Source organism: Gallus gallus, chromosome Z, assembly GCF_016699485.2.
Source record: "Gallus gallus isolate bGalGal1 chromosome Z, bGalGal1.mat.broiler.GRCg7b, whole genome shotgun sequence".
NCBI classification, from domain to species: Eukaryota; Metazoa; Chordata; class Aves; order Galliformes; family Phasianidae; genus Gallus; species Gallus gallus.
Window position 1 is genome coordinate 1,550,726 of NC_052572.1, and position 13,841 is coordinate 1,564,566.

The window sequence follows — 13,841 nt, forward strand, 5'->3', positions numbered from 1 at the left end:
TGTGCAGCTCAGGAATGAGGAGCATTGGCCAAGAGGAAGACGCAGTGTGGGCTAGCACGGGACACTCCTATTCCCAACTGCTGTCTGCATGGAGACCGATATTTACAGGGAGGATCGGTCTGCCCCCTCCGCCCCAAAAACTCTTCCAGTTGCCTCCTGGAAGCTGTATTCTGGGTTCAGTCACTTCATTCCAGAGTAATTGCTTTCTTCACAAAACAGAGCAATTAGACTGGAGTGAAATCACCTTGTTCTGGAGTTACAGAGCTGCTGCAGAAGAGATGTTCAGTAGTAGTGCTGTGCTGGTCAGCCTTATGCAGCACTCGGACTGGAGTTTTGGTTGTCCAAACCCATCTTTGAGGCCTATCTAAATGTTCAGATCATAGAATCATCAAGGTCAGAAAAGACCTCTCAGTTCCCCAATCCCAGCTCATCCCACCATGCCCACTGACCACATCCCCAGGTGCCAAATCCCCACAGTTCTGGAACATGTCCAGTTCTGGACAGGGACTCCACCACCTCCCCATGCAGCCTGTGCCAATGCATCACTGATCCTGGGAGAAAAAATGGTTGCTAATATCCAGACTGAAATGATGATAAGGTCCTCTCTACACAGAAAAAAGAAATGTATATTAGTAGGAATTCAGGCAAATCCTTAAAGAGAAAGATAAAATGGACATTAAACCATCCTAGGACCTGGGAAATCAGCAGTGCAGTGATTTTCTGCTGTTCCCCACTGTGTTTCTCCTGGGGCTGTCTGAACATGGCACTCTCCGGATTTCAGTCCACTCACTCTACACAGAGCTGTAGCTGCAGTTGTAGCCGAGCTGATGGATATTTCAGCCCTGCCTGTGGCAGCTTGTGCATTGTAATTAACTGCTTCCCATTAAGGCAACAGATGAGAAATCGTGCAGTTACATGCAGAGGCTTTAGGAGATGGAGTGGTGTCCTGGAACATCAGTCAGTAATGTGTGGTGGTTGGGCTTTGTTGCTTTTTTTTTTTTCCTTTCTGACCCAGGAAACTATGAATGTTGTAAAGTGAAGAATCCCTTTGAACCTGAACAGGAGCAGAGCAGGAGGTGGAGGGGCAGCTATGGGGATTTTAATCGCATCATTTGGGCATTGTTGCTTATTCCTGTCTGGGACTAAAATCCACAATAAGAAAAAGAACAAACAACTAGAGGAAAGAGCTGTGCCACAAGAACCTTGGGGAAGAGGAGCGCTAATTGGAGCATAGGATTTGTTACTCTGCATTTGCTAACGTTATAGTTAGCATCCTTTCTAAATGTGAATGTTGAAAAAGCAATGTGCAATTATTCGGGCATCCTGCAGGGAGCAGAAAGTATCCTGACTTGGGGGAAGAGCATTGCACTAATTTTCTCCTTCCTTGAACCAGAAGCTGTGCTGGTAGCTCTGAATTTCATCTGTAAAAGATGCTCCAAGCAGTTATTAGGTCTGGTTGCAGTGATGAGCAGGACTCAGCCCTGCTGGGAGTGTTCTTGGGTGGGAGACAGAAGAGAGAGGTAAGTGATGGCATTTTCCAGTCACCTGGGCGAGGGATATTGTCCTTCCTTCTGCCCTCCTGATGGCACAGTCCTTGCAAAGACATTGCTATGCTGAGAAATGTGGGCTGGATGTTGGGTGCTCTGCACACTATGGGGAGAAGGGTCAGGAGATGACACACAAACCCCATCACCAAGAGAAGCATGCATGACCAAAGAGAGAAGTATCTCTCTGTGCACAGCTAAGTCCAGTCCAAGCCTTTTGTTGCATCCAGTGGGACTGGAAGTGATTGGAGCAACAGAATCTGTTTTTTTTTCAGACAGAGTTCTTGAGCTGCACTGCCCACATCTCATCTGCTGTGCACTGCATCTACTTTGGCATTGGTTTAGCTGTGCAATTTGGAAATTGTTTCTTTCAGTGGTTTCTTATACAGAGATAAGGTGGTTCTTCTCCTTTGCAGGGAGGAGGAGCTCACGTAGGGACATGCAGCAGCCAACTTCTGTCTATCTGTCATTGGCCACCAGCTGCATTACACTGAGTGGTTGGCTGAGCCATTGGTTTGAAGATGCTGCGGCAAGAGTTAGAAGTATGAAACGTAAGGCAGAAAGCACAGAGGAAATGAGAGGCTGGGCAAGCAGTTTCTCATGTTTCTCCCCTCTGTCAGAAAGCCATCCTGTGTATTCTGTGTTTTTATTACGTTTTTCTCCATGTCTCACTCTGCTCAGCACGTGTTGTGCAGCCCTCCTTCCTCAGTTGCACGTGTTGCTGGGAAAACAAGAAGTCGTCTGCCAAATGCACTGCATCCACATGGTGCTTCGTTCCCAAATATATTGCAGTTTTGGTCAAAGCAAACAGAACTGTCACTAAAATGCTCCGACACTGTTTTTTCTCCTTGTTTGGGAGCTGATTCCAACATGTGTTTGTTTCCTGGTGAGGAGCCACAGCACCAGACAGGGAGCGACAGAGGGAAAAAACTGCACGGAAAATCAACTTAGGACTTTCTTTAATGCTAAACCCATTCTGATTAAGGAATATATATATATACATAGGATAACGTGATGGAGGCAAATTTCTAAAGTTTTATCCAAGAAAGCTGCAAGACTTGAAGATCTATGAGCAACCGAATACAAGACAGGGGGAAGGGACAACATCATCGTGTTGATCCAAATCCTCCCTGTCCTATTGCTCACCCACTGCAGGGTTCAGCTGTCTCTTCTGATTGAGTCTTTTAATTTAAGTTTCTGTAACATGTGGCAGATTGAGAAGAACAGTCCTCAGATTTCTGCCCTGGCTGACAAATGAAGCAGATAATGGAGGGTAATCTTCTCCATTTTCATGATTTGACACATTCTCGCTTCCGTGTGCATGTTGAATTCAGGGAATCAAAATAAATTTGAGTACAGAATATAAATCCCAGACAAAATTACAGCTTTCATTGCAGCGTTGGGTTAAACGCAAACAGCAGGAGGATTACAGCTATCTTAGAAGTAAATGCATAAATTAGAGAAATGTCTTGAATATTTACAGTAACTATGCCTAGAAGTGAGAATAAGGAAGAGATGTGCTTTGTCGGCTGACGGTTGCCTCAACTGCATCCCATATGGAGCTGAATTTTGTCACAACCTTTGGTACAAGTTGCATGGCTTCTGTGCAGGGGATTTCTCATGTCGATGTTAAGGTTGGATATTGGGGATAATTTCTTGTCTGAAAGAGCAGTGATGCATTGGCACAGGCTGCCCAGGGAGGTGGGGGGAGTCTCTGTCCATGGAGATGTTCCAGAACCGTGGAGACGTGGCACGTGGGGACGTCGTCTGCGACCATGGTGGGGTGGGTTGGGCTTGGGGAATGTGGAGGTCTTCTCCAACCTTCATGATTCTGTGATTCTATTTAGGGACATGGTGGGGTGGGTCGGGGATCTTGGACGTCTTTTCCAACCCTCATGATTCTATGATCCACATCCCTACTGAGGGCTCTGCTGTTGGAAACAGCGTGGTTTGGGACAGCACGGTTTTCCTGTAGCTGTATGGTTGTTGTTGTGTGGTTGCATTAAATAATAAATGTGTGAGGTGGTTGCATTAAATCTTGAATCCACATGGGTTGAGATTGTGTTTATGATTTTTGAGTTTGCAAATGAGGGCTGATCTTGACTGTGTTCTGACTCATTACTCTGACGAACCCACTGTGCCTCTTCTTTACATGGATAGATGGCGATGGGACAAAGGAGAATGGCTTTACACTTAAAGAGAGGAGATTTAGGTTAGATGTGAGGGGGAAATTCTTTACTCAGAGAGCAGAGGGGCCCTGGTACTGCTGTCCAAAGAAGAGCAGGTGCTCCAAGGCCGTGGATGGAGCTCTGGGCAAACAGTGACAGGAGCAACCAACCTGTGGATTGAGGGCAGCCAGCACTGCAGTGGGATGAGAATTTCCCAGCACTGTCAGTACACACTGTGCATGTGCAATATGCCAGCAGAATTACATTGGAATTCCTCTTCTTTCCCATCGGGTTTTGCTAGGCTCTGGAAGAGCAGCTAAGGCTGATGGCTATCACCAGGGTACACAGCTTGGGCCTGAATACACAGAGAGGAGAGGGGCAGATACAGTGGATAACAAAGGGGGTGCAGTGGCATTGACAAGCATATGTTAAAAGGAGAGTCTCTAGAACTATTTTCTTCGTGTCTTAAGGACAGTCTGTTGCTGAATGGGAGCTCTGAATTCAGTTCAGATCATTGAAGGCAGGGAGATATTGAAATACTATATCCAAAACATAGTAAAGTGGTAAAAAACCAAACGATTTTCATGCATTATTAAAGGAGTGGGAGAGCACTTGAGCCCTTTTTCAGATTTAGGTGATGGTTTGCTTAAGAAGAAAGAGTTCACTATAGGAAAGTACTACTTTGTTATAGGGAGGGTGTCATCTCATAGGAAAGTGCTACGTCCTGGAGGATGTACAGTCCTATAGGACGGCACTAAGCATGCTGATCCCTTTTGGCACGTGCTCAGCTCCTGACCCACCTTACTCATCCATCCAGATGACAACTGGTTGCCCATCTGCAAGACCCAGCAGATGTCCTCCACCATGGAATAACCCAAACCTTCGCTCATTAGTTGTCATTCTCTTCTACAAACTGCTTGCTTTTGCCATTGATAAGGGTTCATTTCCAATAGCTGACCACAATATGCTGTGACAGCCTGAAAATGCCTTTAGGAAGAAGCACATGCTGAGGTTGACCTGACAGCTGGTGGCAGTGAGTCTGCCCCTGGTTTGGAGTAATTGACATTTTGAAATATTTACAGCTCTGGCTCTCTCTGATTGAAATGCCCCAAAGCAAAAGGAGCTGTTCCTCTGAGCCTCTCCCCTAGCAGTGCTCACAGTGTGTGCTGGGGAAAGGATGTTTGGCTGGGAGGGACAGAGGAGGATGTCAGCTCTGTGGTTGCTATTATGTAAAAACAAAACCTCATAAAACGAGCCCTCTGCACCAGCAGACCTATCATAATTGTCAACATCAGCAGGCAAATGCATCAGACGGGGGTGGGAGAGGGGCTGGGGGCTGTGTGTCCCTGCCCAGTGCACAAAGCCAAAGCTGAGCACAGTGATAACAGAGGAACTCGGTCCCAGTTGTCCAAAATGACGTTCTTGGCTTGGTGGCTTATTTTGGAAGATGCTGCAGCGTTGCACTGACTTCCCGTGAAAGCATAGCTGGGAGCTCATCACTGGGAAAGTATGCAAAGTGAATCACTGCACTCTCCTGCTGCCACCTCTTGTGTTGGGAGAGGAGCTGAAGGAGAAAACAAACACATGGGGCATCAGAGGAGCTCTGACTGCGGGTTGAGAGAGGCTGATGGCTGAGAATGATATCGTGAGCTCTTGGTTCTCTGCCTTTGTGCATGAACTGGGCAGTCCCAAGGCTGCAGTAGGGCAGTGAGAAGCTTCTGTAGGTCGCTTCCACAAGGAAAATCCTCTAGCTATGTAATTAGTGCATTTTTGATGTCAGCATGCTTCAGTCCCATCTGGGAGCCTGGCAAACAGCAGGAGAGAAAACAGTGCTGGAGGCTGCATGAGTGGCTGCTGGTTCTTCAGAAGGAGAAATGTTCTGCTCCTTTCCCGGGGTTGGAGAGGAAAAACTCTGCAGATTCCTGAGGAAAAGTGAGCAAATGGGAATGTTTACGTGTTGGAAAGCTGGGTCAGAATGTGTGCATTGCCCAGGCAGGGCACCAGACAGGGCACCTAGGTCAGGTCCCTTGTACAGCACACAGATTGCTGGTGCTTTGATGAAACTCAGAAATGTGGGTCACGTTCTCGAAGCTTAATCGTTTCCTCCATTGGTGGAGCTGTACCCAACTCTGTGCTCATTTCTTTGTGCAAGAACTGGGTTCTTCATAGGCTCATAGAACCATTCAGGATGGAAGAGACCTCCAAGATCACCCAGTGCAACCCCAACCCATCCCCACCATGCCCACTGACTGTGTCCCCAAGTGCCACATCCATCTTTTAATTGAAAGTGTAGTTGACTCCAGAGTTTGTGTGCAGAAGATCCACCATGCCCTTCAGTACACAGCTACATATATCAGCATATATCCATTATTCCAGGCTGGATGTGGCTCTGGGCAGCCTGGTTTAGTGGTTGGTTGCCTGTGGCAGGGGGATTGAAACTAGATGAGGTCTAGAGGTCCTTTTCATCCCAGGCCATTCTGTGATTCAGCGATTCGGCAGGATTATTTCCTCCCAACTTTCCACTGTTCCTATGCTTCACAGACCCTTTTAAAACTTTAACAGTGATGGAAAAACTCACCTGCAGACTTCAGTACATTATACCAATTAGGCTAAAAGCATATGATTTGCTTTACAGAATATAATTAGGAGGTGGTTGTCTCTGTCATGACAACTGGAATATTGGTTGGCATTTCTGGTACTATTTTTGGTTTATAAAAGGTTTGACCCTGGGAATAGAGATATGTAGTTTTTCTGTAGAGATCAAAACAGACTATGTAACCCAGATACATGAGTTGTTATTCTCTGCTGGCTTTATCCAGCAGGCTTCTCTTGGTAGCTAGAAGACCTCCAGGAGGAGGTTTGGCCTTTTTCAGCTCCACAAACAGACGGCCCTCAATAGAAGGCTTCTGCCTTCCTTCTCCAAAGGGTGGTCAGGCCAATGGGATGAGCTTCACCAAGACAAAGTACTGTACTTTGATCACAGCAACCCCAGGCTTGGCTACAAGCTTGGGGCAGAGCAACTGGAAGGCTGTGCAGAGGAGAAGGGCCAGAATTAGTGCAGCCAGGAGGGCAGAGAGGTGACTGTCCCCTGTACTCAGCTCTGGCGAGGCTGCATCTCAGCGCTGTGTGCAGCTTTGGGTCCCTTGCTGCAAGAAAGACACTGAGACCCTGGAGCGTATCCAGAGAAAGGCAACAAACGTGGTGAAGGGTCTGGAGCTGCTATGAAGAGCAGCTGAGGGTATTTCTGATATAACCAGGATGATGTTGGCCTTCTTGGCCACCTGGGCACACTGCTGGCTCATGTTCAGACAAGAGTTGACCAACACCCCCAGGCCTTTCTCCTCTGTGCCACCTTTCAGCTGCTTGGCTCCATGCCCGTAGTGATGCACGGGGCTGTTGAGAGCAAAGGGCAAGACCCTGCGCTTGGTCTTGGTGAAGCTCATCCCATTGGCCTCAGCTCATCAGTCAGCCTGTCCAGGTCCCCCTGCAGGGCCTGCCTACCCTAGGGCAGAACAACGCTTCCCCCCAGCTTGGTGTCATCTGCAAACTTCCTGAGGGTCCACTCAGTGCCCTCAGACTGTGCATTTGTTTTCATGCTGCTGTAGTTTTTAGAAACGCCCAGGGAAAATACGTCATTTTTCACTTCGCCTCATGAGATTTACTAAACTGTGGATGTTTAGCCTGTGTGTGGATTTCTTGAGCCTCTTTTGTCATCTTGAGTTTTCTGTTTCTTTCTCAGCGCCTCCCGACACGCTCTGAGCCATTGCTTTCCTCTCTGAGTTCACACCTATTCCTTCCCCAGCTCTGCTGAACGAGATGTGCGGCTCTTGCTCAGTCTGGCACATTTCCTGTTTGCTTCCTTTGTCTCCCCACTGTAACCTTCTGCAGGGCTGTCTGCGTCTCAGCCCTGAGATAGAGGCGAAGATAGCAGGCAGGTATGCAGGTATTTCACCAACTCCATGTTGATTTTCTTTCTTAAGTCAAAGAGAAGCAGTGTATTGCAAAGAAAAACAGGGAAAAAAAAAAAAAGAAAGAAAGAATACATGTCCCTGTAACAATTAAATAATTGCAAAAATCCACTGTATCAGTATCTCTTTTTTTGGTAATTTATGGATATTGTTGATAAGGTCCAGTTCTGCTGATGCTGCATGCAGTGCTGCTGTATTCGTTTCCCAGCACATCCTTGGGCTACCAAGCAGGGCTCCTGCTAAGATTATCAAACACACACAAATCCATTTTCAGACAGACTTTGAAGCTTTGGATTCATTGAAAAAATGAATGCAAATTTGACTCTCAAATGTGCAAGGCTCCTTTGGAAACAGTGCTTTTCTTCTAAACCGCTGGCATGCTTCTGAAAACTCCAGCTCACAAATGAGTAAGCAAGCACATGAGGAAAAGAGGATTCTCCAGTTTTGTGTTCGTACAGTTCTTGGATTTCTTGCTTTTCCACCCCATTGCTTTGCCTAGCTCCCCATCCAGCTCAATATCCACATCGTGGAACAAGCAGAGACAGATTCCCTCTCTTGAAGCAGCTCCATCTGCTGATGGTATCCGACCAGAGGTCACCCCCTGGCACAGCCCTGGGACGGTTCATTTGTGAAGGGGATTATTTTGCATTAATGCACAACTCCATTCGAGTGCCACAGAGCCGCATGGAGCCATGCCAGCTGCTGCTGCCTGGCCCTGATGCTATCTTCATCGTCGTTAACTGCAGAAAAGAAAAAGGAAAACAAAAAAAAAAAGGAGGTGCTGAGCTTCTTGTGGCAGCAGAGTCACTGCAGTTCAGTGCTGCATCTGCTGGTTGGGCTTCCTGTGGTTTTTCATCGAATCGCGTGATTGACGGCGCAGACCGTCTGCAGTGCTCTCAGCTGTCTCGTTTGTCCTGACCACGAAATCTGACTTCTGCTTTGTCTGCCAGCAGCAAACGCGATAGGGCTCTGCGGTGGGCGGATTGACCGGCGCTGAGATGTGCTGTCTTGTGTGTAAATGACACAGATCCAACTGGGACGTTACCTTCAGCTCTGACGTGTGATGTCTTGAGTTGATTGGGTTCAGAGTGCCCAGCATTTGCTCTCCTCTGGTAACTGCTGGGTAGAAATGCAGGCAGTGTTCTGCTGGACCCGCTGGTGTCAGGGAACAGAGCTCAGAAACAAGCAGCAAGGCAGGAAGGTGGCAAGGAACGCGTGCATCTTTCAGCACCATGGCTGCTGTCCAGCTGACACCAGCTGGACCAGTGTCATGATGTTTCTATGCCCAGGCTTCTCCCCTGCTATTAGGACTGCCATTTAAGAGACTGTAGTGCGGTCCTCCTTTTCAGAACGTGCTGCAAATGAGGTTCCTTTGGGTGTCAGCAGGTGAGGAGCAGACATCCTTCCAGAACTGAATCGTAGAATCACTGAGGTTGGAGAAGATCCCCAAGACCAACCTCATCCCCCCATGCCCACTGCTCACATTCCCAAGTGGCACATCTCCACGGTTATTGATCACCTCCAGGTTTGAGTACCCAACCACTGCCCCGGGCAGCTGTGCCACTGCACCACTGCTCTTCCAGAGAAGTCATTTTTCATAATATCCAGCTTGATTAGGTTGGACACGTAACAGCAAAGCAGCTTTGATTTGCCACTTGGAGAGTTTTGTGAGTAGTGATCCTTGCTGATAGAATCCTCCCTAGGAGTGCTCTGAGCCTCCCATCACCTTGTTGTCTTACAGCTCTCCTAAAACATTAATTTAGTGTCATAGAATCATAGAATGGCTTGGGTTGAAAAGGACCTCAAAGATCATCTAGTATCAACTCCCCTGCCATGGGCAGGGTCACCAACCTCTAGACCCAGGTCTCGACTAGTGTCACCTCATGTATCTCTCTCCTTAAAAATCTCACTGTCCTGGTCTGCATTTTCCTTAGCCTCATCTGCCTTCCCATTGTCCTTGTCTACGCTCCCGTTATCCTTGTCTCCATTCTTGTGATAAAGCTGCTCAAGGCACATGGTGAGTGTGGGAGAGCCCAGGCTGATTGCAGAGGTACAGCCTTTAATCTGAAATCAATCATTAAATTGCTCTGGTATACAAGCGCAGTAGATGGCAACATTGATCACGCTGAAGGAAAACTTAATAATACAATCAATGGGTGACTGTTCTTGCTTGAAAACTGGAATTCTGCCTGATTGGTTTCATGCAGAGGACCCACAGTATAGTGAGAGCTGAGCGATTCTGAGTCCAGAGTGGTCCTGGATTGGTGTTATGGGTATCTACACAACCTAGTGGCTGCAATCTGTGGCCCTGAGGGTGAGAAAAAGTTCTGTGTCTTTACATTAGCATCTTTAATCACTTTTTCCCCTTCATCCCAGAAGGACTGCTGCATGCAGCCACTGCTGGTGTGATGAGTGGCAGCAATGCAAGGGTTCTGCTCTGCTGGGAAATGTCACAGTGGTTTCACCATGAGGTTTCACCATTAGTTTTGCTGAGGCAATGCTGAGCTGAGCGTGTTCCTGTCTGCACTGACCACAAGCCAGGAAGCATCAGGAGGGAGGTGGGGAAGGTTACACTGAGGATAAGCAGAGCAGAGTATCATTTATAAAATAAATGTACGTGAGAGTTGGATGAAGGCTTAACCTGCCCAAAAAATCGTAGAACCATTAAGGTTGGGAAAGACCCCTAAGATCCCCAAGTCCAACTCTAACTCTTCGCCACTGTGTCCCCAGCTGCACAAATCATGGCATCCTGAAAGGGGTGGGATGGTGGGAGATGGTGGGCTGAGGACTGGGAGCTGAAAAGGGCTGGGATGGGGAATGGCGATGAAAGGAGGATCTCGTGAGGCCAACGAGGAGGAAAGAGTAAATGTAGGTAAGGGCAAAATGGAGATACACTGAAGAGAGGCTGTGAAGATAGAGCAATGGGGCTGGGGAAGGGGTAAGACCAGGAGATGGGAAAATGAGAGCTGGGGGTGAGTGTGGGAGCAGCAACACCTGAAAGTGGGGGAACACGGTGGTGTGGTGGGTGAGAAAGCTGGGCAAACCCAACCTGTGGACAGAGATGGTAGAAAATGGTGTACAAAAGGACTGTGGAAGAGCTGCTGTACCACAGACTTCATGTCTGGCACAGGAAATGACACCTACTGATGTGCTTTTGAGGTTTGAGCTCACCAGGAGCTGGATGATGTGGCGCTGATGTCCTTAGCAAGATGATGGGTGGCGTATTGTCACCCAACCTTTGGTTGAGTGGAGCCAGGGCTTGGACTTGATGATGGGTCCCTTCCAGCTCAGGGTGTGCTGTGATCCTATAAAGAAGCTTCCTGTGGAGCTGCATTCCCCATAGAGCAGAATTGAGGGGGTTGGAAGGAACCTCTGGAGACCATGGGGTCCAACCAGGTGCAGCTCAATGCAGGTGGCAGCTTCAGTATCACTCTGTGCTTGGGATTTGCACCAAACTGCTGTAATAACAGTGGCCACACAGGGAGAGTGGAGAAGTTTCCATGTTTTTGAGACTCCCAGGAACACAAAGTTAGATAAATAAACACAAAAAGCCAAGTGGCCAAGCAGTGTCCCTCCGAAGGAGCTGTTCCAGAAGCCAGAAGATCCCCCAGCACAATAAAGCTGATAGGGCATCCCTCCATTATTCATAGGCAGAGGCTTCCTGGCCATTGCTGTGCTTTTTCTGATCGTGTCAAACCATGGAGTTTTAGTCTTTTAGTCTCAGCCACAGCCTAATAAATAATGAAACAGGTCGTGTTTTATCTTACCCCCAGGAGCATTGCAGTGTGGCTTTATCTGAGGCTCTGCCAAGCTCTTGGTGTGGGCAATGTGCAGAAGTAGAGTAGATGATTGAGCAGCGCAATGCTAAAATAGGCTCGGCAACCTCAGGTTGAATATTAGGAAGAATTCTTTCTCTGAAAGTCTGGTGAGATGCTGGCAGGGAGTGGTTGTCTCCCCATCCCTGAAGGTGTTCAGGAACCATGGAGATGTGGCACTTGGGGACATGGTCAGTGGGCATGGTGGGGTGAGTTGAAGTTGGGTTTGGGGATCTTGGAAGGCTTTGCAAGGAGCCACCTCTGTGTGTGCAGGCCTTTGGGAGGCAAGAAACCAGAGAAAACTGGGGAAGCTGGGGCGGCAGCATCGCTGTCCAGTTGTGACAAACTTTCACATCTGATGTGTGATAACTCTGGAAGCTCTTCCCTTAAAGATCTTGTGGAAAGGATATGTATGGCTTGTGTTGTCGGGAAGGGGAACTGTGTGCATGGATGGAGATCAAGCTGTGTGCACACGTCCAGTGGGATGAACTGGTACGTGGTGCAATCCAGTTGAGGAGCATTCAATGACATTTGTGTGTAGGACTCTTTTGTCACCTAAAGGATGCACCCAGTTATGTTAGCAGAGACCAAACATGAGCAGCAGGAGAAGGGCTGAGCACAATGTGCCTGTGTGGCATTCAGTTCCAAGAAGAAATTACAAATGGTCTCTTTATGCCTCATGGTCAATATTTTCCTTCGGCTCTGACGGTTTGGTTCCTTCCATTCTTTTCCACTTTCCTCCTTTTTTTGTTGGGCTGCACGGTTGCAAACAGCCTTCCCTTTCTCTTGCAGAAGTTCCCTGAGCTGAAGTTCAAGTACGTGGAGGAGGAGCAGCCCGAGGAGTTCTTCATCCCCTACGTCTGGTCCCTGGTGTACAACGCGGCCGTGGCACTCTACTGGAACCCACGCGACATCCAGCTCTTCACCATGGACTCCGGCTGAAAGAGGTCAAACCAAAACTGAAACCAAAACTGCACCACGTGAATCCATGACCCCTTCCAGTGCGCACCCTCTGACCCACCCCTCGCTGCCCATCTCCAGCCCAGCAGCTGTGTTTCAGACTGTCACACACCGACACCTGGGGCGAGGAACGTGGATGCAGCCTTGTATTTATCATCCTGTAACCAGAGCTTGTCTGATGAACACGAGGCCTTACACATGGGGTTTGATGTTACTACCGACACCGCCGATTGCTCTTTTAAATGAGGAAAGAGACTGAGAATTTGGATTTGGGCAGCGTTTGGATTTTCATTTCTTTGGGTCAAGCTTTTGGTCCGTTGGGTTCTGCCCTGGGTCACTCGTTGCCCAACCCCACACTCTCACTCCCAGCCCTTTGTTTCAGTGGCACTGGCACGGCTGCCGTCCTTCCGCTGGTGCCATCCAAGCAGCATGTTAATCCAGTTAGCTCCCAGGCAGACTCAAAGCACTTGATTTAGATGTCAAAATGTTTGTGGGAGGGTTTTCTGTAGCGAGTCTTTGTGTTTGGCTGGCACACAGAGGGGCTAGGAACACCAGCTTGCAGAGCCAGTGCCTCGCAGAGCTGTTTTACCGTGCTTCTCTGCAAAGGCTGCTGCTGGAAACTGAAAGTGTGGGAAAAAAATGTATCTCCAAAGAAAATAGTGGTAAGATTGTAAAATAGAGCAATGTCCTGTAAAAATGTGTGTTGGTGACGGTGTGGGGTGGGGATCCCTGGCCAAGTTCTGTGTTGAAATCCCCTGTTGGCTGTTAAAGGTTTAAGGCAGAAGTATTAATTGATCTGAATTCCTTCTGTTGTGTTCAAGTGCTCTTTCCTGATGTCCCTGGCTCTGCAACTGGATGAGAGACATGGGTTGACCTGGTCTCCAGGGAACCTCCCATTTCGCACAGTGGGGATATATAGGGAGGTCCCTGGCAGCTCCTGCTCCAGCATGTTCTGCACGAGGGGATGCATTGACTTCCAGGCAGTCCTGGGTGGCTCTAAATAAAAAATTCCTTGCACCTTTCTCATTTGTCATCATTTTTTTTTCATTCTTTTCTGAAGGAGATGCTCGAGTTGCTCCATTTATCTGTTCATTTCAAGGTGGAAGTCTGTTTGGGTCCTACACAAGTGAAGCACTGACTTAAAAAAATGTATTAAAAGCATTCCATATTTATTTAAATATAACTACAGAGAGACACACACAACAGGAACATGTGGGAATACAGCATGACAGCAGCATTGGAAATGGAGCAATGGGAAGACAGGACCGTCTTTTTTTCTTAGGAAAATAGGGGAAATGAGTGAACACGAGAATATGGGGAGTGAAATGAGAAAACACTGGAAATGGACTAAGCTGCAGACGTTCGTGCTATGTTTTGGATTTGATT

The 13,841-nt window shown here is 47.9% G+C and overlaps 1 protein-coding gene across 10 annotated transcripts in view; it reads left to right on the forward strand.

Annotated features, from left to right (window-relative positions):
• Positions 1–13,477, forward strand: part of DYM (dymeclin) — a 147,622-nt gene extending 134,145 nt beyond the window's left edge. For all 10 annotated transcript variants that reach the window (XM_046905308.1, XM_046905311.1, XM_040655494.2 and 7 more), the window contains one exon: positions 12,288–13,477. In XM_046905308.1, the coding sequence (XP_046761264.1) occupies positions 12,288–12,437 (150 nt within the window). In that variant the 3' untranslated portion in view covers positions 12,438–13,477. The remainder of the gene's footprint in view (positions 1–12,287) is intronic.
• The last annotated feature ends 364 nt before the right edge of the window (positions 13,478–13,841 follow it).